This window comes from Barbus barbus (genome assembly GCF_936440315.1).
Source record: "Barbus barbus genome assembly, chromosome: 29".
In the NCBI taxonomy this organism is placed as follows: domain Eukaryota; kingdom Metazoa; phylum Chordata; class Actinopteri; order Cypriniformes; family Cyprinidae; genus Barbus; species Barbus barbus.
In genome coordinates this window covers 14,441,614-14,466,030 of record NC_136757.1, presented here as the reverse complement: position 1 = coordinate 14,466,030, position 24,417 = coordinate 14,441,614, and the positions used below count along the sequence as shown (strand labels likewise).

General features: G+C 37.3%; 1 protein-coding gene across 2 annotated transcripts in view; it reads right to left on the bottom strand.

Annotated features, from left to right (window-relative positions):
• Positions 1–24,417, bottom strand: part of LOC306849444 (aminopeptidase O-like) — an 84,174-nt gene that overhangs the window by 22,046 nt on the left and 37,711 nt on the right. For both annotated transcript variants that reach the window (XM_079384470.1, XM_079384471.1), the window contains 2 exons: positions 23,550–23,612; positions 22,916–22,999 (listed from right to left, as the gene is read on the bottom strand). In XM_079384470.1, the coding sequence (XP_079240596.1) occupies positions 22,916–22,999; positions 23,550–23,612 (147 nt within the window). The remainder of the gene's footprint in view (positions 1–22,915; positions 23,000–23,549; positions 23,613–24,417) is intronic.

Below are 24,417 nucleotides of genomic sequence, written 5' to 3'. Positions count from 1 at the left end.
ATATCCTACAAACATGAAGAAACTTATTTTAATAAATATGAATTATATTAATTACAAAATTTATGAATTACGAAGTTGAATATGTTGGCTACCATAAATAAAGAGTTTAGATGATGGTTGGGTGTTGGGGGGTGGTCGTGCTCTACTCGTCCCCACCAATGTCACAAACAAACCTACGCCCTTGTAGGTTACTACATGGTAAAGTAATTCTGTTAACCAATGGACAGGTTTTTACAGTAGCATTTCTGCAGAGATAGCAGACTGATGTGGCTGGAGATGGAGAGAGAGAAACAGGAAAAGGGAAATGGTGGAGTGAGCGAGGGACACGTAGACAGAAAGCGAGAGAGAGCTGGCAGAAAGAGTGATGTGGTAGGAGATGGGTGGTGGCAGGCCTGCAATTATTACTCCATTATCACATCAGGATCTGTAGAGCAGTGATGCACAGTCTCCTCCCTCCTGTGCCACTTCCCTTTCTCTGTCCGGCCAAACCCGCACACACACACACACACACACCTCTGCGTAGCCTGGGACATCTCTCATTCAAAGCTCCTGCTGTATTAAATTAGTTACACCTTAATATGGTGAATGAAGTAAGCAACAATCATTATCATTAGCATTTTCAAATCACTACTCAAGGATGCAACTTTATCAATGACTTGATCTGTTGAAATATCCTTCCCTAAAATGGTTAGGAAATGTAATGCTGCACCCCGCCTAACCATATAAGAACTATATTTGTCTACATTACTGAAAGAGGGAACTATTTCACTCTTGACTGCTCTGTGGCCATTCAAGGCCTTAAAAGAACCAGAACCCGGGACAAAATAACCATGTCAAATAAAAGCAAAATTACAGTAATTTGACCGTGAGAAACCCAATAAAGTCATCCCGCTTTGAAGAATAAGTGGCAAGGGTCAACTGTTTTCCCGCTCAAATCCGCTGTGAAGAATTAATGTGGTGGAAAGCAAAGACTTCTCACTTTTGGCTGATAAGCGGGTGCATCGCCGCCTCGGCCTCCGCTCTGTCATTAAGAGCCATTCAAGGGCCCACCCAGGATCATCGGATCCGCCGCCTTTGAAAGACGAGAGGAATTTAAAGTCATAAAAGATAGAGGGGAGATGAAGGCCCTCCTCCACACTCAATTTGCCTCAGGGAATAGCAATTGTTTCGGGATGGCAATAAAAACTTTTCCACACAGGGAACAAACAGCCCCGCTGTGCCCAAGTCCACTCATCTTGTCAAAAACAGGGCAGAAAAAAAATGAGGTGATCAGCTATCCAAGGGAAACACCCTTTCACAATACATCACTCTGCAAAAAGCTAAACGGGGTTTTCCGTCACTTGGTCGGACTCAAGGAGCAAGTTGAAGACTGGATTTTGGCATCAAGAAGATTTTTGGGTCATTTTCTTGTCCTATCGATTAGATTGTTCTAAAATACATGAAAAATGCATGCATACAATGACTTGAATACAGCTTTTCTACAATGAGCATAATTTTAACTAGATTTTGAAAAACCACCCAATCAAAAGTCATGCGGTGTGACTAACATGCAGAAAAAAAGCATAAAACAGGAAATGATATCATGATATCATTTACCCTCATGACTGTGCCAGAAAGTCTTAATATATCACATAATATTTTCAGACAAAATATTGACAGTGTATTCAGAAATACGAAACAAAGCAAGTTTAGTTAAGGCTGTAACATATGTGGTGGAATGCCTCAAAATGAAATGTTTTTTTTTTATGAATTACTAAATCAGTATTATTATTTTTTTTAATAAGCCCCCCCCCCCCCCCCCGTCAGTGACTTATACGTCACTGACAGCAGAAAGTAAAGGTGAACACATCACTTCTAAAGCAATACACACAGATGGAACAGAACAAAGTGGATATTTGCTGAGATCACAAGCTAGAAACACTTGTGTGATAATGTCAACAAGGCTTTCATCACTTGCTCAAGGCCTAATTATTTTCCAATGCTGAATTCATCATTTTGTCATTTGGGCCAAATCAAACAGAAAACCCCCAAATTCATCATTCGCCATTAACACACTTGCCTCTGTGAGTCGTATGGATGTCCCGTCCACTGTAAGACTCCCTCCACGAGCACAGCTCCACACATGCAGTCACTCTGGGCTGAATGCGTGTTTGGTTTTCCGCTGCCTTTTTCATTTCTCTCCACATGAAAGACTCTTTTCACGCAGTGTCCATTAAAGCCATGGAAAAGTTAGCAGCACGCAAATAAACAGAGCAAGGAGCTTTAATGAAAAATGATGTACTTTTAAATCAGGAGAGCTTTCCTTTGACTTAATTCATCTCAATCGCCTGTTTTAGTCGTTGGTGCAGTATCCCACCACTTCTAACAGAGCAATCTTAATAAAATACTTGATCGTCTCCAAAAACCCTTTCAATGAAAGTCAAAAAGACCCAATTCAGACTCTCTCGGAGTTTGCAGAGAGGACAAACAGAATCACATCCCCGACCGTCTCCTATAAAGAGGGGGAAAAAAGAAGCGAGAGGACGATGTGGTGGGTAAAGAAGTGCAGTGACTCATAGGAGCTGAGATTATGTTTCTGTTTGTGGAAAGTGAAAGAAGGCTCACACACACAGACACACCCTGCCACCGTTGTTCTTACACCGTTGTTCCTACCAGTGCTTGCATTTACAGGGATAGTTCAGCCAAAAACTTAATTTCTGTCATTATTTACTCACCCCATTTTACTCCAAACTTGTATGACTTTCTTTTGTGGAACACAAAAGGTGGATTTTTAAAGAATATCTCTTTCAATATAATGAGAGTGAATGGAGACTTGGGCTGTCAAACTCTAAAATGACCAAAAGCACCATAAAGTATCATAATAGAAGTCCATACAACTCATGCGCCATATTTCATGTCTTCTGAAGCTATATATTAACTTCTATTGTGTCTATTGTATGTGCCTTTAGGTCCTTTTCAGTCTTGAAAGCTTCAGTACCATTCATTGTAATTGTATGGAAAAGTACAAGCGACAAGTGCAAGTGATTCAACATTTTTCAACAAATTCAACATTTCTTCTTGTTTTGTTCCACAGAGTTGTACAAGTTTGTAATAACATAAGGGTAAGTAATTAAAGACAGAGTTTTCATGTATAAGTGAACTATTTCTTTAGGTGCTTTTACAAGCACCTACAGCACCATAAAAAAGAAACCAAAAAAGGGGAAACGTACTTTATTTGTATGAAGGAATTTGGTTCAAACATGGACTGCAATATGTCAGTGTGTGTTATTCTGTACAGGGGGAAATTCCCTCCAATTAGACTAACAATGTTCTGACAAAGTTTCATTCAGACTGAGAGGCAGTTTGGAATAAAATCACATAGGAAACCAGTGACATGTTCCACAAACACAGGAAAAAGGCCAAATGTTCTTTCACCTTTTGTTCACTCAGTGCATGTCTGCGTTTCAAGCGTGTCTGGAATATGAATCTAAAATAAAATTCTAAAAATATATTCTGTAAGTCAGGTGGATTGTTCATTAGATTTTTTTTCCCTGACAAAAATTAAGCCATAAATAGCAGTTGACAAACAACATGAACTTTAGATAAAAACTTAGGGAAAGTATATTGTTTAGGTGTTTTAAAGGTCAACTTTTGGTTTCAGTTTTAAACCATTTAATTACTATCTACCTTCTTTGCAGTTTACTTGTCTTGTCTCGAGAGACAAATGGACCTTTAAAAGTACAAATATTCCATGTAGTTTCTGAAATGGCTTGCATAATATAGAGAAAATACAGTGTGAAAAAGCTTACACTGCTGTGACTGTCACTGATTGACATTTTGTTTCACAAAAATATTAGCAATTTGGCAAAATGCTTCAGAAAGTGTTATTTCCAAAGAACTTTAGAAATACTGATTTATTGACTTCTTGTACTTGACATTTCACTAGTTGCATAGCATTAGCAACTTTTTAACAACATGAAATGAGATTATTTACTTGTCTTTCCATGATGAACAGTAAAGTGTTCAAATGACTCTCCAGGTGTCACCATTTTAAGTGACATTTAAGACATTTAATTTGTTTAATAGTTAATTTGTGATACATGACCATTCAAAAGTATGCTCACCAGGGCTGCATGTATTTAATCAAAAATAAGGTAAAACTGAAATATTATAGGAGTAAAATCTGTGAAATAGTATTACAATTAAATTAACTGTTTTCCATTTCAGTGTATTCTATTCAATACAGGAATTTATTCCTGTGATGGCAAAGCTGAATTTTCAGCAGTCTTCAGTGTCGCATGATCCTTCAGAAATCAGTCTAATATGCTGATATGACGCTTAAGAAACATTTCTTATTATCAATGTTGTATCAACAGTTGTGCTGCTTAATAGACATTGTTTTTCAGGATTCTAAGAAACAGCATTTATTTGAAATCAAAAACTTCTAAAACAATGTAACAGTCTTTACTGTCACTTTTTATCAAGTCTTTGGTAAATCTTTGGCAGTGTATCTAATTGTTATCACTACAAAAGACATTATTTATGGCTCTAATATATTTTTTTAAATAAGTAATGGGATAAGAATTGTATGTTATTTGTGAAAAGTGCTCACACTCTGCTCCCCTCTGGAGCCCTGTATCCTGCCATTGTTAATGCAACAGTTGAAATATTAAATTAGGAACCTAAAACTGCAAACATTCACTACATATTGGGTGTCTTCTACCCTCCGACTTCACTCCAACATCTGGAAATGATCTTCAATTATAAGTCCCATATCTCAGACATTACTGTTAATATGCTGTGTCACTAAGTACTGAGAGGCTTCTTCACCAAGCTTAAAAGGTACTGAATGAAGCCAGAAATGTTGAAGGACGCGAGTGAATCGATGAAGGACAAAGCAAAGCAAAGCGTTTAGTATAAAAGTAGTTAAATGGATACATAAAAACCTAGAGACAGCCTAGTGCACTGATGCAGATTTCTCAAAGCAGAGTTTTGCTTTCATCTGCCGCAAAACTTTGGAAACAGAGATGTTCTCCCTCTTTGAAATCTCAAGCGTTGGGTCTCCTCGAACCTTTGCCCTGTGGAGGGTCTCGTGTAGAAGAATGCACACCATTCACTACCTGTTATTCTTGCACAAGAGTCTGTGCCTAAGTGGCATTATTAAAACACAGAGTGTGATTTCTGTGGCAGTTTTACTGCTTCTGGGCTTTTTATGCTGTCTGACCACAGCCTCGTAAAATCACACTCCGGCATTGACAGACGGCATAACACCCGGCCTGGGGTACTTGGGTTACACTTGCTTTTTTCCCTGTGTCTTTCTCTTCATTATTGTCTTTATCAGGGCTTTTTTTTTCGTCCCACCGGTAAACTTTGCCTCAAGGTAGACGTCCAAAACAGTCAAAGCTCTTTGTCTTTGAACGTGGCAGATCTCAGGGTATCTACACTGTTGCAGGATGATAAATGATGGCATATGACACATGGCGGTAAACACACATCGGCTCTGTATTTCAGGTGATATAAGCCTCTCAGTTTCAGTGGCATCGGGGTTCACTCGTCACCACGGGGAAGGCAAGACTTCTGTGAATTATAGATCATATGAGGGCGGGTCTGCCCTTTATAAAAGCAGCACTGAATGTGATTGTGTGTCAACTGCACCCAAACCCAATACACTAGAAAAAAAAAAAAACTTGTCTTAATCAGTATTTTGTCTTGTTTTCCAGTAGAAATATCAAGAACAAGATACATTTGATAAATGTTTTAATTGTTTCATTAATCTAATTACCCTAGTAAAAAAGTAATATATTTAAAATACATTTATTTCATGCCAAGTATACTTCAAATCTATTAACATATTTACTGACATAACGCTCAAGACTTACTTGTATGAAAATTCTAATTAAACTTTACTTGGAGTACTACTTGCGCACAATAAACATTCCTTAATATTAAGCCTAAAGTGTGTTTTAATGTCACTATCGATGAGGATTGTATGATCTTTGAATAATATTGGTCTTGCAAGATATTTAAAGTAAAACTACAGCATACTTGTAGTAGTTCCACTTTAGAACAAATATACTTCAGTATATCTTTAGTTGGACTTCAGCACTAATTCCGCACAATTAAAATACTTTAAGTACAAATACTTTAAGTTAAAAGTACTCCCATTATTAGTTCCAATTTAGCAGTCTTTAGGTATACCAGTTTAGTATAACAAAAGTACAATTGCAGAATGTTTTTATAAAGTATGTAAATATGTAATATGTATTTGTAGTATATTTATAATGAAATAAATATATTTCAAATACATTCTAGTATATTTATTTTTCACTGAAGTTAAATTTCTGAGTTACACTTAAAAAAAAAATACTTTTCCAAACATTTTTTATTCATACTTTTTATCTAAACACATTTAGGTTCACTATTTTTTTTTTCCTGAAAAGAGTATCTTTGCTTATAAATCAGTCTTGTTTTTGTACTGGAAAAGACAAAAATATATATATATTTATAGCAATCCAAGCTTCAGACACTGTTTTCCAGGCTTTTGTCTTTTTTATTGGTTAGATATAGTCAAAAATATAAATAAATAATATACATAAAAGAAATAAATGCAGCAATGAGATCTAAACATTGTGTGTAGAGCATGCGTGGTAACCACGTCATCACAGCTTCAACAGCAACTTCAGTGTTGATAAAGGACATTGAAAAAAAAAATCAATAAACCCCATTTTAGAAGCTAGAATCTTCCTGCCCTTGTTCAACAGGCGGCTAAAGGTGATACACTGACATGGGCTCCATCTCTAGACTCAGATTATGCTCTCTGTGAGCCGGTCCTTCATAAGACAGGAGAGTACGGACAGAACCATACCTGTGCATAATCAAGCTGACTGCACCAGACAGCAAGTCGATGAGATATCACTTAGTGAAATAGATACGTCTGTTTTCACAACATTAGCTCATGTATAGTAAAAAGATCTCGACATGAGACATGGTGGGGTTAATAGGGGAATATGTAGCAGACATGGAAATAATAGGCATACAAACGTGACGTGAAAGCCAACAAATTTCCACAGCCTCTTTGTTATATGTCAAACTAAGTTTCCTACAATGCAACATCACCTAAAGATGAAGTGTATAATTTCTATACTGACAGTGGCACCAAAGTCTGTTCGTTAAAAAAAAAAAAAAAAAAACTCACACATTAAATGTATTGACCCTTTACATATTTCACCAGCTCATAAAATCCCTCTTAGTGCCCCTTTACAGTTACCTATAGAGCTCAATGTATGCTGGTGCAGTATAATCATAAGTCCTCCTCCCTCCCTCTTGTGTCCAGCAGCTGAGAAAACAAACATGCTATAGATGTACTGCCTCTAGATACCATGCTCTTGAAAGGTCTATTATGTTTGACTACAGCTGTCCTAACAAGACAGGTTACGTTGACCTTGCCCTTTTAATACAGAGAATACCCAGCAGCTCTCTTGATGGGTAATGTGACACAATTGTCACTGGGATGTGTTAGTGATTCTGACACCCCAAACTAGTTTGAGCATTTTGCCTTCAACTTTAATTTAGTTATCAACCACACATAAGCGTTCACTAAACCCAGAGGTCTAATCAATGAAATCAATTACAGTAAGGTTCAATTGGTTACAAATAGTTAACACTTTAGGTTTTATGAACTAACAATGAACAATATTTTACAGCATTTATTTTTCTTGGCTTAGGTTATTTTTTACATCTAGTAATAAAATTTTGATATTTGAAATAAACATTAACATTAATGTATTACAAACAGTGTGTCAAAAACTACAGTAATACTATTAAATGTATTAAAACAGACACTTAATTAAAATGAAAAATAGAAATGCTGAAATTACTATAACTAAAACTGAAATAAAAATAAAACTTAAACTGAAAATATAATACTAATGGTAATTCAACATTAATAAATACTACAATCGTATATAAAGTAGTACTGTCAAACGATTAATCGTGATTAATTGCATCCAAAATAAAAGTTTTTGTTTACACAATATATGAGGATTTACTGTGTTTATTTAATATGTATATATAAGTCTATATGTAATATTTAATATATATTTAAGTCATGTATATATTTAAGAAAAATATGTCATGTTTATATATTAAATATATTTATATATAATATAAAATATAATGATATCAATTTATGAAAATATTAACATGTAAATATTTTCAAAATATATACTGTATGTGTGTGTATTTATATGTCCATAATAAATAAACACAGTACGCATACATATATTATGTAAACAAAAGCTTTTATTTTGGATGCGATTAATCGCGATTAATCATTTGACAGCACTAATATAAAGTATAAAAATAATACTAAAATAACACTGCTAACCAAAGAACGTGAATCTATAAGAAATGAACAATTTTTATAAATCAACATTAACCTAGATTAATGAATGCCATAACATTTTTTGATAGCTAATGTATTAACAACTAAAACGAATGAAACTTAGTTAACTATAAAATGTGAAACTGTTAGTTTGTTACTTTAAATACGATGTTTATAATCTCAACCAGCTTGACACAACAACATCTCAACCAATGATGTAACTTTGAGGCGGGGCAATCTATTTGTCTGACCAATGGTAGACAGAGGGAGTGTTCAAACCTGAAAACATTTTAAAACCTGGTGCTATTTCTTTCTAAAAATTACCGTACTTTTGTTGATTTAACCTAATATAATCAGATTGATTTAGTCATTATAAATAATACTTGTGACTTGAATAAGACCATTTAATTTAGATGTCACCACATTAGGCTATCTGACAAAACATTTTTTACAGTGTGGGAGGGTGAAAGACAAAGAGAAAGGAGGAAATCAGGGAAATGTCCTCAACCCACTCTGTACCACAGCCACATAAAGGACAGCTTTGACGAGGAGAACAAAAGGTCTACTTGTGTGCATAATATCTGCAAATTGGGTGACAAAAACAAACAGCTGTGGTTGAAATGCTGAGAAGAAAAGGGGGGTCACTGCGAGGAAGGGGGCACGTGTTCAAAGCCAAGAGAAACAAGCCTGTGTCATCGCAGGTGCTCGGCGAACACACAGACACAACAACGTCTTCTATACGGTGACTGATTGGTAAACAACAGGAGGTGCAACAGGGAAGATCAAAGCAAAATATCTATTGTTAATAAAAGGACCTGTTGAAAACACTTTGATGATACCTGTTTGAGAGGGCATCAAAGTGTGTCCAGACTTTTGTGCTCGTCTGCAAGCAGCTCCTGATACCACAATCCAAACCAGAAGATGGCTTTGAAAATCAACGCCTCGACTGGCATGCGTTTTGTGGTCTAGACCGAAGTAATTTCTGGATTTGTTGTCCAGATGTCATCGCCGGGTTACCTCTGAGTGACCCCTCAAAATGGCTGCACATGCCATTTGAGGATCCAGCTTTTTTTCATTTTTTTTTCACTAGCTACCATCTCATAGGCCACCTGTTGCAGACTCGCTCCACATAAGCTCATACTGAGTTACAATTTAATCAAAATGAGAAATCTGATTAGACCCCTGGAATATGCTATTATATGAGCTCGCCAAGGACTGAAAGACCATTTGGTGTGCTGACTGTATATATGCATGTTTGAGAACTATGTTTCTGTATGTTTATAACTCAGCGTAAAAGGGAACATATGATGTTTTGCCATCTGTTTTTTAGCAGGAAATGTATAGACTAAAAAAAAAACAAGAGGAAAATGGAGAATATGAGTTTTACAGACAGATGACATCACTATAACTAAATATAAACCTACAGATGGCATGCCATAATTGGTCATTTCTCCTTTTTATCAGATGATACAGTCAGTATACATTCTGTATACTGAACATACACGGGCAGACATTTCCCCTTGTCAACGGAATTTCCTCCATATGAGCCCGAGCGGATTTGCGAGATGGGAAAGAGGAAAACAAACCTCACAAATAAATGAAAATGTTAGTGAGATAGCATCGGTTCCTGCTAAAAGCCTTCTCGGGTTCATCTCCCCACATGCTGGCATAGTAGCTGCCACCTGGCGAGACTCTGGCAGGATGTGTTATGAAAATTAAATGCTAACGTGTCTGTAGGGCTAGACAGAGGTCTGGTGACTAGCTGCAGATGGAGCTGGTGCTTACAGCCCCCTGCCGACCTTCAGATTAGACCTCGGAGCTCACGGGTGTCGGCAGATAGACTGAGCCCAGATATCTTTCTCAGTATCCGATGTTCCTTTCACGCATCACTGGAGCTTTGGACCCAAACAAAACATGAAAAAAGAAAGGTTGTGTGCGGTGTCGGGGAGTAACTTCTTTAAACTAGCAATAATACTACGTTAACTCTTTCTAAATTTTCTAAACTCTTTTCTAAAACGCTTTTTAAATTTTCAGTAGCATGACAGCAGCTCAGTTGATTTCAAAACTGTAAAAACTTTTTTCAACAAATAACAGTGTAGTGTGACAAAACGTGTTTATTATGCAGTATTCTATGGATTATTGTATTAGTATTCACTGTGATTAGTGTATTCACACAGAAAATTCATACTGTAGCACTTCAAAGAGTTCAAGAGTGGGTTAAAGAAAATGAAAAAAAAATAATAAATACACAAACCACCAGTCTGTGCGCGACATTGGACGAATTTTATTCCAAAACGTTCAGCCAAATCCTGATATTTGGTGCATTTTCAACATAGTTTCTGTATTTAGTGTACCATAACTGAGCTGTCACACCCTGATACAAATGAATTCAACAATTCTAATTGTTTATTCATTCAAAAACCCTCATTGTTGTTCTGCCAGGAAAAGTTTGCTAATTAAATGATAAAATTACATAATTAAATGGTTCCATGCAAAGATATCTCCAGCTCGATCTCATGAGAATTTTCCATAATTAAATCTGTATGAAATGAGAAAACTGGAAGAAAACACACAACTCAAATTCAACCTAAATCTAACCATAAAGCTTTACCGCCTGACCCAACCCTTAAACCAAACCCTACATTTCCATAAAATCCTAGTTGAAAAGAATATCACGAATTTACCATCTTGTACAAATGATTGCTTGTCATGAAATTGTGTTGTATTGCACTCTTAAGTAGCTCCAGTGTAATTAGATTTTTTTTGTTAGTAAGCTACAGTACAACTACTTTAGCTTGACCATAGTTTAAGTATTTTAATTTGGGTAGCTTGACAGCTTTCGAAGATGCTTTCCCAACACTGATGGTGTGAATGGATGCAAACACCAGGGCACTGGGACTTATCTGTCTAGAGCACTCATGCACACAGATGCGCACATACACCAAATTATCAATGAAAAGTAAAGAGATTCTTTAAAATTGTTTACAAAATGTTTCACATGCATGAAATCTGACTACAGACAGGCCGTTTCATGCATCATCAGAGGATTGTGGCAGTGGCTCTTTAAGAAGATTAAAGACTCCTGACAAGCAGCACGGGATGAGTCATCCTTACACATGGAGACTAATACGTGGCAGAGTGTCACACCAGGCTGCTAACAGACCTGCTCTAAACATCTCCACCTGCTTTAACACTCAGATTCAGCTCAGTATTGCATCCACACACACAATACACATCAAGTAAAACAAAAGCACAGATAGGCCACGACTGATCTTTACCCATGAGACATTATTTACCCATCGTAAATTTACCAAATAAGCAAAATTGAAGGTCAAGGTCACGTGACTTATCAGCAATGACTCATATTTGCCTTTTCTTCAGAACAGTCAGAGATTTGACACTCACTAAAGTCGTTCTTGGAGCTTTCTAGAAATCTCACAATTGGAAATAGTTTTTAAAAGCAACCAAATCTCCCATTGCACTGATGTGTCGGTCTTTGCATCACCTCTTGCGAAAAGAGAGGTCAAAAACACTACTCCTACACGCTGTAGATTCTTTTACCTTTCTATTTTCTGGTCTCTATCTAGGGTTTCAGGTTATAATAGGCTGCAGGGATTAGAACAACAATGCAAAGGCAGGTGAATGTACAGTAACACACCTATGGACCAGTTAAAGCTGGTGGATTCAGTGCTCGCTAGTACAACAAGAAGCAACAAATGCCAGCCACCCACACACACAAGAAATTAATTTGGATGCAAAACTCTCTCTGAAAATCTGGGCTAGCATACGGACATCTTTTAATTTGAGTGTCATATTGCTGAACAGACCCCGACAGAGAATGAAGCAAACACAACAGAAGGATGTAGTGCGATGGTAAGTGCGTTTTAATGTGCTATCGTCATCCTCCCTTTGTGCCCAAGCAGCGATGATTACAGCGAGCCATCCAACACGCAGTCCACTGATTGTGCCAGTCAGGCAGCCAGCTATTTCTGCCCGCTATTCCTGTCTGTACCATTACTACTCGCTCTCTGGCCCCTCTCAATTCAAGACCCAAATATAGCGCCATCGAATGGATCTGATAAGGGCTCATTTTCCTGGCCCACTGCCAGCGAGCCAGAAAATCACTGAAACCACTTCACAATGGCATCAGTCCAATGGCATTTTGATTTGTTGGGGGGGTTTATTCTGTTTAATTTTTATGCTCGGAACAAACTTTTGGTGGTGTGGGAAGTCTGAGAAAAACAGATGTTTTTCTTTGCTGAGTATAGATATGAACTTCAGATCAAGATTACGAGGGGAAGCAATTTCTATATTAACTACCATTAAAAAGTTTGGGGTTAGTAAGATTTCATTTTTAATATATTTTTTAAATAATATTTAGTCCAAAAAAAGTCAAATAAAAGCAGGGTTTTTTTAACTTAATCAAAAAATGTATGTCAGTTTCCACACCTGTTTTCAACAATGATAATTAGAAACATTTCTTAAGAAACCAACAAGGATATCAGCATGATTTCTGAAGGATCGTGTCGTACTGAAGACTTAAGTATGGCTGCTGAAAATTCAGCTTTGTCATCACAAGAATAAATAAAACTCTAAAATACATGAAAATTGAAAGGTTATTTTTACATATAATTATAACATTTTGCAATATTACTGTGTTCAATGTATTTTAAATTAAATAAATGCAGTCTTGATGAGCATAAGAGAAATTTTACATTTTAAAAATCATACAACCCCAAACTAAAAATATTTTTCCTTAAAATAAACGAGAAAAAAATAAACTGCAGAACTATAAAATTATGATACAAATTCATAAAAATAGCAGGAAGACATCTATTTCTAGAAGTGTTTATTCAAAAAATTAAATATGACAATATTGTAATCACAGTTATGTGCCCACTTGTGATCAGAACCAATTTTTTCACTTGAATTGTATACTCTGCAGTGTATTTCCACAGTGCGTCATTTAATTAAGGTCATCAGGTCATTAAGAAGCAGACTTTTTTTTTTTTTTACCAAATTAAGTAGTTTAGTAGTTCATAAGTAAAACAGACTATTTGAGTGCCTTTAAACTACCTATTTGTTATAAGCTTTCAGAGAAAAATGCAGTCTGGAGAGTTACAGCCTTCATAGCCCAAAGTCCTATTACGATTTTCTCCTTTGATGGAAGCACTTTGGCTAAAACGGCCCAAATTGATCTGTACGCCTAACGACAAATAAACCCCTTTAGAAGTCTCTGTTATTGGATTCATATGTGTCTCCCTCGATAATCTCTGCGCCTGTGAGCCCAACAGCATTAAGCCCCTGCATTAAAGAGTCTGCCGTGTATGCTGTGGGCTTTACAAGTCTGCTCTGTAGACCTTCAGAGAGTGGAAGAGTGAGAAGGGAGGGGGGAACTCAATGAGGCTAATAGCCCCATAGTGGTCCGTGAGACCCGCCGTCTCCCTCGCTCATTACCGAAACGCTGCTTTTTCTCCTACCAGACAGATGTTGGAGCGTGGCGCTTACGACCAGTGAGAAATGAGATGAAGTGATGCTCGAGTCACTTCACTAAGTTTTTTATTTGTGACTGTTGATTTAATTTCCCACCAAATGAGGCCCAAGTAACATGATGCAAAACATGCATGGAGTTGTTTAACACAGGCCTCGTTTGAGCATTATACGCTACCTCTCATTTAAGAAGGCGCATTTATTTGCAAATTGGTATTTGACATAAATCCAGTTGGAGCTTGAAAGTCACGGTTGTGGAAATAGTGAGGGGCAACCATATGTAATCAGTTAAAGCGATGTGTGTCTGTGTATTTCCTAACAAATGCCTTTTCCATGTGCGCTGGAAAGACAAACACAGATGGTATTTAATGACACTGGAGATGTTGCTAGCTATTTTTCGGTGAGGAAACCACTCACGTTAAAAGCTTCAAGCCCTATTCCTCAGAGAAAAGTTCAGCTTAGGCTTTTGAGAGAAAAGTGAGTGTTTGTTGATTAAAAACGTAATGATCTGAATCACATAATACACTGATATTTGTGTCCCTTATGCTCAAGAAATTGTCGAAACAAACTTTCCATATGACTCAAAAATCACAGATCAAACAACCTCTATCACCATTCCTCCCAAGAGCTGTCACTGGGACAAAAAGAGTCTGCTAAACATGCTGAAAATGTCATTGCATACTTAGATTTTTTCCGTTCTGTAGAACACAAAAAAAGATATTTTGAAGAATGTTTTTGTACAGTCGAAGTCAATGGGGTCCAAAACAACACTGGAAAGAAAGTAAGTCATACAGACTTGGAACAACATGAATTATTGAAGACAGAATTTACATTTTTGGGTAAACTATCCCTTTAAGCTTATGCTGAACACCACATTAAAACCCAGGAGTCTCCAGACACATGTTAAAGTGCTCTATGCTTTAAGGAGAGAAAAAACCGAGAGACCGCAAGAGTTCTGCTTTCGTGCATCAGGAGCGGCAAAGCCTTTTATATACATACTGTTCATATAATGCTCTGGCTTTTACAGACCCTGGGTCTACATTACAACCCTCTATGCTGTTCTCTAGTGAGCGAGTGCACCCAATTACCGTATCAAATAAAAGCCATCAGCTATATGAGGTTTGCTGATTATGATGGGCTTGCATAGGAAGATGGACGCAAGAGCTCTTTTGAGAACATGGCTTATTGCATACTCATATAGCACAAAGCAGACTGTGGAAATTCTCAGCCATGCAATTCACAATAAAAATGCACATGTGTGCAGGCTAAAGCTAATTCACACACATATATCCAGGAATTCAATAACAGGAAAAACGTGGAGAAACTGCCAGTATGCGCCTGTATGCCAATGGTTTTCAACAGGTAGATGTCGTAAATACACCATCTTCCTCTGAAGAGCATCATTGACGGCCATTCAAACTGATTTGCAAGCTACATAGATATTGATATTTTCATTATTTTTTAGTAGACGTTCCGTAGATGTTAACTTTAAACCAAATCAATTTAAGACTAAAAATCATGTATCAAACCAGGCCACACTTCAAACACACCAGCACATGTGCAATGTTTAGGTTTTCAAAACGCTAGTCAGTCATCCAGTTGGTGATACTGGTTACAGCTTTGAGTTGATCTGCATCTGACTTTGAAGTTTAAATACATTCAAACTTAAAATAACTTTTCTGGTTAAATGATTGCATGTTGTATAAACCCCTCTGATGTGAGGAATGTGAAGTGTAGTGTGTGTGTGAGAGTGTAATAAAAAGCACATGACTTCATGGTTTATTCTCTCTAGCATTTGTTCCTCTCCACAGCCTCTGCCTTTCACTTGCTCCTCCGCAATTGGACATGGACCCTGGATCATTCCCACACATGCAGACAAGAGACACATGTGACATCTCTCTCTTCTCACCCACATCCACACACACTCCAACACGACATAAAAATCTCTGTATTTTTCTCCGGTTTTACGGTAAAATACACAAAACTGGAAAAATTTACATAAAGCAAAACTTGTTTTAAATTGTTTTCCCTACTTCACTGTGAAAATCTTGTAGAAATCATACAAAAGTTTAGACATAAAACAATAGTAAAAAAATTTAAAAATCAGATGGGTTAAAAATAATAATTAAATTAAATATATTATATTCATATATTAAATTTTATTCAAGATATAATCATTTTATGGCTCAGATAAATGAATAAATGCAATATTTCACTGAAAAAATTATTCTACTGATCAAAGTATACAGATATTAAATTACTTTAAGAATATTTAGTGTTTACAAAGAATCTGTATTTTAAAGGGTTTTTTGTTTTTTTTACACATTGGAATATTTTGTTTTCCCTGTTTATTTTGTATAAATTAACAAAAATATAACAAAAACAACAAAAATCGCTATTGTATTATCTGTTTTAAATCAATTTCATTTTTTAATAGAAAAAAAAAAAATACAAATTTACTGACTTTACACTTTTTGCCCTCATCTCATCTCACCAATCTCATCTTTTAAAGAATATTTCTTGAATAAAATGTATTTTTACACATGGGATGCACAATTTAGTAAGGTTTACACAACACCGATAAATAAATAAATAGATTAATATAAATAATTTACAAATGAGATGACATACATTTTAAGACATGTCCAAAATGAATGCATCAATTTTAGTAATATTTCAATATTTTTTTTCTTTTTTACTGGAAAACCACATATATACTGATTAAGAAAATACGATATGATGTATTTGACTGTGTCTGTATGCAAGGTACTATCCTGCCAATATCAGCAGTAACTCCTTTATATTCCTGTATTTTCTCTGACGTGCAGTTAGCTCATGTGGGGAATGAGTCAGAAGTAATGGAGGAGACCTCTGGCAAAGGAGGGGCAGCAAGTGAAAAGGTCTTATTTTGCTTTTGTTTATGGATCTTTCTGTTTGTTGTTTCTCATGGATCCCACCAAACTGAGCTCGCCTCTAATAACAGTGCAAATGAGATTCCAGCCCTGGCAGTCGCACGTAACCGTGCATTTTTGGATTGACTCGTGCACTGTCTGATGCCAAAATATTCACTAAACGCAGACATCCCTCTTTCTATCACACACACATACACACAACTTCAGACATTAGACCTACAGTCTGTCATTTTGTGCGCTCAGGTCTTTGGAGAGGATCTGGATTGAGGGGCCTACTTCCTTTACCTCTTCCCCTATATCCATAAATCAGCTTTGGGTTCAGGATGCGGCGCACGGAAAAAAATTCAGGGAAAGAGTGAGCTTGCGACTCTGACGAACATAAGGAAACAGGTCATGGCAATCAAGTGCTCTGTTGGACATCTCTGCACACGGTAGTAAAAAGGAAAATGGGTTTATGCTGTCAGAGGCCTGCGAAGATAAACCTGAGTGGCGTACATTACCGCAAAAATATCGAACGGACCACAGGAACATCCATTTGGCTACGCGGAGTAACGGTAATGTCAGCACACAACAGGAATTTGGATTAGACTCAAAAACACATCGTCCTGCAAGGAACTGCTTTCATCTACATTCCAGCGAACATTCAAAGGAGTACACGACTGTATAAAACAAATGCCGAAAAAGGAATTGCAGAAATGACCATGAAGAATATAGATTAGGAGTTCAGTGTATCTGCGTGTCACTATGGTTTCAGGCGCTGCAGTCTAAGGGAAGGATTATGTTACTCATGAATGTGACCTTAATTTCAGACAACCCAGCATTCCTTTCTTTGACACCGATCCGGTCCGTATCCAGCCCAGATGGTCACTGCAGTCACCAGATCCAGTCCGTATCTAGATCAGATGGTGGATCAGCACCCAGAGACGACCTCTACAACCCTGAACGTCAGCGGAGACCAGGACACCGAGATGAGCGCCAAAGACAGATCCCCAGTGAGGACCCTGCCACTTAGACAGCCATCGGGAAAGACCACTGGAACCAGTTGAGCCCTTACAATCTGACTTTGCTGCAGTTGGAATTTAACTGCTGGTTCGTTTGGCCAGAGGAGAACTGGCCCCCCGACTGAGCCTGGTTTCTCCCAAGGTTTTTTCTCCATTCTGTCACCGACGGAGTTTTGGTTCCTTGCCGCTGTCGCCTCTGACTTGCTTAGTTGGGGACACTTCATTTCCAGCGATTTCGTCGACCTGATCGCAAAGACACTATTTAAACTGAACTGAAAATCTTTTTTTTAATCTTTTAATTTTACATTATTGACACACTATATTCCTTTTTTGATATTGTGCAGTTGCCTTGACACAATTTACATTGTTAAAAGCGCTATATAAATAAAGGTGACTTGACTTGACTTGACACTGTATATACAAAGAAAGATTTCACAAGAGCCAAACCTCAGAGCATTGAGGAACTTCCTAAAGTGTCTAGCCGTTAGATTACCTGTTCCCTAAACCAACAATATGGTCTAAACCACCAACAATATGGCCTAATCAGCTTAGTTCATACAATGAAGGGTTGTGGTGCAGTGGTTAAATGAGAGTAATGCAACTTCGAGTCTGGCTCCATTTACCTATCGCTTCTCCAAATCTTTCTATCCTTTCTTTACTGTCCCTATAAATAAAAGCATAAAAATGGAAATAATTAAATGAAAACTAGACTGGTAACTAAAAGATCATAGTTTGAACCATGAATGGAGCGACTTTGTCACTTTTGAGAAACTTAATCTTATGAAATTAATTATTTTATTCAGCAAGAATGCATTTTGATCAAAAGCGACAGTAGAGATTTTTACAATGTTAAAGAACGTTCTATTCCTCAAAAAATACCGAGAAAAGTATAACTGTTTCTACAACAATATTAAGGAACTGCTTTCAACATTAACAACAATAAAAATGTTTCTTGAGCATTTGAGCATGTGACATCAAAGACTGGAGTAATGATACTGAAAATTCAGCTTTGTCGTCATCAGAAATAAATTATATTTTAAAATATATTAAAATAAAAAAAAGATTGTTTTAAACTGTAATAACATTTCGCAATATTACTGTTTTACTGTACTTTGATCAAATAAATGCAGCCTTGATGAGTATAAAATACTTTCTTTAAAAACGTGAAAAAAATCTTTCCGACCTCAAACTTTTGAAATGTAATTTAATAATAAAACGTATAACTTAAATTCTTATTCTACTTTTATAAATAATAAACAAATAAAATATTACAAAATATTAAAATATACCACCTACTTCACTTTTTTGGCTTTGACAAAAAATTGCAAAATGAACACTAAAATAATATAATATAATAGAAAAATATTTTAAAATTTTTTAAAGTTTGTGTTCTTTGAATTTCTTCAAGAAATATTTGTGTATTAGAATATGTAATGGTAGAGATCCTCAATTGGTTATATAAATTTGCAAGTAAGAGTTCAGGATAGGGATGCACGATACTATGTTTTTGTCGATATTCGATATGCCGATATTTTTCACCTCATTTTGGTCGATATCGATAGATGCCGATACTGATATATTTCCTTTTGTTTGGAAACAACACCAAGTCTCTCCTGTGCAGAATTTATAAGCAAAATATTTGTAATTTTGGTTAGTTTTTAACAAGAACTTATTTATTAGAATTAAATAAAAAATAATGAAGCTTTTTTTAACAGTACATTGGCGCTTTGAAAATAAGTATAAATAAACTACATCAATCGCCAATTACTGCTTTATTTAATCAGAAACACAGTCTAAATGTTATTTGTGTAGGCTATTTTACTTTTAATTTAATCAGAAGTAGGCCAACAGAGCTCCCTACAGATTAAAACTCCTTACCGAAGGAGGCTGCAGCTGCACGTGCTGTTACTGTTTACTCTATCGCACACCGAACGCGTCATTCTGTATGTGCTTTCACAGATTAAATGCAGCGATCCAAAACAGTCAATCGAATCGTCGTTCAGACAAAACTTTGCTTCAAGAATGAGCCACACTGCTGACGTGATCTAATCGCTAGCACACCCTGGCAAGACATATCGGCATAATTTTTCATATAAGGCCGATGCCGATATTTACATTTCTAGCCATTATCGTCCGATTCCGATATCAGTCCTATAATATTGTGCATCCCTAGTTCAGGGTAACACTTTATTAAAGGGACTAATCCCCACTATTAACTAGATGATTGTTAGCATGCCTATTATTAACATATTGGCTGCTTATTAGTACTTATAAAGCACATATTCTGCATGACCATATTCTACATCCCTAATCCTACCCAACCCCTAAACTCACCTACCTTACTAACTATTAATAAGCAGCAAATTAGGAGTTTTTTGAGGCAAAAGTCATAGTTAATGGTTTGTTACTGGTGAGAACTGGACCCTAAAATAAAGAGTGTTCAGAACTTAAGCATCTGCCACTGAAATAATTAAAATAAATGTACTTTTTGGATACAACCATCTGCTAAAGTAGTGACTTTCAAACAGGACACTTGGCTCAATGCCAATATTTCACCTTGTATAAAAGGTTAGTAGCTATGTGGGAGGCTAGATAATGTATAAGACCATACTAGAGGTCGGTCCCTCTGTCTCTGTGATTAGCCGGTGCAGACAGGCTCTCTCATTAGCTTGGCTTTGGATGAAAATGGAGCAAAATGAAGCTCATTATCACAAAGCGTAACTAATATAGCACAGCAACTCCCCAAACACACACACACACACACACCAACACACGCTCAAATGGGAGGCAATAAAACCCCATTCTTTTCCGGCCCAAAACTTTCATTTCACATTAAAGTGACCCTGATCTCAGTCTGGGGTTAGCGGGGGGTGTCTGGACCTGAACAGTGCCAATTACCTATGATGTAATTACCTATGAGAGAGCGTTCGATGCACTGCCTGTAGAACCACATGCTCTCCTCTCGCCCCTCCGTCGCTTTAAGGGCCCAGCCTGAGCTTGATTTATGGGTGAGCTGAGGATGGGGTGCCTGCTTTTGAAGTCCATGAATGTGCAATATAAAATACACCTGGAAAGAGCCAGGGGCTCCCACCGCCTTACACGAGCAGGGGGTGGGGTGGGGTGTGAGAGGAAGGGGGCATGACGAGAGGAGGGGTCACCAGTGTTTCCTTTCAGGTTGGCTTTTATGGCACCACTTCAAACAATCGCTGGCTCTCTCTCTTTCTCCCTCTGTCCCCACCCTGGTCATTGTACAGAGCCAACTGGACTTTAATTGGTCTTTCTTCTCTTTCATGGGCCTATCTCTCCCGATATACACCCACCATCACTGTTCTCTGAAGTTACATGTAACAAATGTGTCAATTCGCCAGGTGCCAGAAAGACTGAGCTTCTCTACTCGTTCCGAGAGGTGTGGTGTGGGAAGGTCTCACAGGTAACATCTGTAAAACAGGTTCATATTAAAAATACTCAACTAGAGCTAAATGATGACTAGAAAATTGGTATAATATGATAAATCGGAGAGTACATACTTCACTTCAGTTGAAATACTGTGCTACAAGAACATGCCAATCATTCCATACATGGTATGTAACGGGGTCCAAAAAGACCACACTGAAAAAATCTATTTTAGTTTTTTTATTCAAACCCATAAAAAGATTAGGATTTATAATCATTTTAAAGAAAAGTTATAATGTAATATAATATAATAATATAATATTCTTAATTGTATGTAATTTATATTATATTATATTTAAATCTAAAACAAGTTTTACTTAAAACGAAGAACATTATATAGATTTTTGTCATAACATTTATTAAATTATCTAAAACCCCAAAATTTCATATAAAAGAATTAAAAGAAATATTATATTAGACTATAATTTCTTATAATTTATAATAATTTAACTTAAATCAAGGGCAGGATTTTGAATAATTTAAAACAAAGAAAAGTTAAGACATAAAATGAAAATTTATATATAATATTATTTGTCATTACTTTTGTTTAAGTTTCTTTAGAAATCCTAAAATAATATAATATACTATGTTTATATTATTTTATTTTAACTAAAAAAAGCTAAATAATACTATTAGTGGTCTCAGATATTTGAACCCTAATGCATATCAAAACACCACTGAAATACCATCTGACATTAGCACTATACCTTGGCACCACCACAATACTTTCAGTAAGGGTTAACACTTCAGATGGTAGCAGCTGTAAAACATAACACTTAAGAATGTCCTTTCGCTAAGACATTTTCAGACAGAATAATCTCTCAGCTCCAGCCACTGACACACACAAATAAAAAACACACCTACCACTGAAGTGACAAAAACATGATCTCAGGGCAGACATTACATCAGTGCTGAAACTTGAAGATGACATAACTTAAATCACACAAGATGAAACACGCAATACACACGCTCAACACACACACACAGGAGTTTATGATGCTAATTCTGCCATCTGATTTGTGAACATATTTTAATAGAGGATCGACCACACTGTTTGGTGTACAGCCAGTCAGCGAGCAGATTCCACATGTGCGTGAGTTTCAGTGAGACAAACTGTTTGACAGTTTGGGTGAAGACTTACAGAGGAATCTGTATACACGTATGCATAACTTCGAAGTTTCGATAAACACAGAGAGAAAAAGAATACACAAAAACATCACGCTCATGCACACGCATAAACTCACGCAGAATGAGCAACAGGTATCTTCCCTGGCAGGAGATCAGCCATTTTGAAGCTAAACCTCAAAGGAGTGACTCACTGCCATCACATGGCATGGCACAAGCTATTTCAGACCGTGCCTTGATTTTTTTTTTTCTTCTGTTGTTGGCTGGCCAAGGGGCGGACACACGAGACGGGCGTATGTGCGAGCCCTTCTCCAGCATTCAATGCCCTGCAGTACATCATCTGCGCAATCAATCTGATAGCAGTGCTCAACTACGTGCAAACTTGAGCGAATCTTAAACAGTAACTTGAGAAGAGCAGAAGTTGGAGGACTTCATTAGGCATGATTAAGCAAAACTACGGACGTTTCCTAATCTGGAGTGACCGAGCTGAGGTGGAAATTATTAGGGAGAGATGCAGGGAAGACAAAGGGGTGGGATGAGATCTATTTAAAGCCTGCTTGGCAGGGTCTTACCTCTTTGACGTTAACCTTGGGCCCTGCTCTTTTCCGCTTGCTGCCCTTTCCACCAGAGCCACTGAAGTGAATCCATTTTGCAACCTGCGGAAGAGGAGGCAGAGGAGGGTGGGAAAGAGAGAGAGAGAGAGAAAGAGAGTGAGAAGGTGAGACAGACAGACAAAGACATCGTAAAATACCTGCCACACCACATTCGCCTCGGTAATGAAATAGTTAAACATGATGCACTCAGAACATACAAGCTCAATTCAACAGTTTCTGATCTGAAGGACATCATCCAAACATCAGAGAAACCGATACAATGACTAAAAGACACTAAATACAAAGCGTCAGGGTAAAATCCTTCACTTCTCACAAACTAAAAATACACCTTCTAACTGTGTGATTTCCTCTCTTAGCCACTGAGTGATGCTCCAGGTACAAGAAACAGCAAATACTACCCACAATTACACAATAAAAACGGTTCAAACCGCAAACATGCTCTAAAAACAGAAGATCCACGGTTGTTCTAAAAGTTATGAATGAAGCATAAGAAGTGCTACAGGTCATATAGTAAAGAACTATCAATCTGCAAAGGAAGTAAGATATAAACAGGTGCTCAATGGGAGCTTTAAGAGTTAAAAAAGTGCTTTACCTCTCCCTTGACTTCTTGCACCGCTGGAGTCCGCAACCATTCTGAGCAGGCGTCCCTCAGCCACTGAACAAGAGGAAGAGATCAGCAGAATGTTGAGTGGAAAGAAAGAGAGAGAGAGAGAGAGAGAGAGAGAGAGAATCACTTGTTCCTAGATGAGAACTAACCACTTGACACAGCAAGCTCTGCGACCAGGATAAAACAGAGGACAAAATCCCCTCATTAAGTTGAAACAGAGGAGCTCTCCTCTAAAGATCCTCGCTAGCGACTCCTGCGAGATCTTCCGCACGCTCGCGCTGCACCTTATTAAAGCTCGCACCGTCAGCGCACTGAATACCTTCCCTCACTGAGAGAGGGAGAAAAGAGAAAGGAGGGGAGCGAGTGAGAAAAGGAGGAGGCAGAGAGATGAGGTGTGCGTGTGGGGGAGCAGACGGCAGTAAAAGGTCTGGGAGCGGAGCGTCATTGTAATCAACAGCGTTCACTCCCCGTGCAACCAGAGGAGGGGCCGTTCGTCTCTTTCTCTGTCACACACACTTCTCTCGGGGCCGCTGCTTTCAGAGGGACTGTCTCTTTAAAACTGATGAGCCGTGTGTGCGTAGAGGTGTGTAAACATAAAGGCAGAAAGATCTCACAGACAGGTCGCAGGTAATAAGAAACATGTGGGAGATAACAGACCCAATGATGTCCCCTATCCATTTCAAAAACATCAAGTGATGATATCAGGTATTACTATATTCATATACCATGGTATATCAAAGTTCTTTCAAATTATAATCTGGTTTAATAATAAAACCAAAGACATTTTTACACCTCTTCTAGAGAAACTGTGAGTGTTGTGGTTGGTCACAAAGGTGTTGCTATGTGATCAATC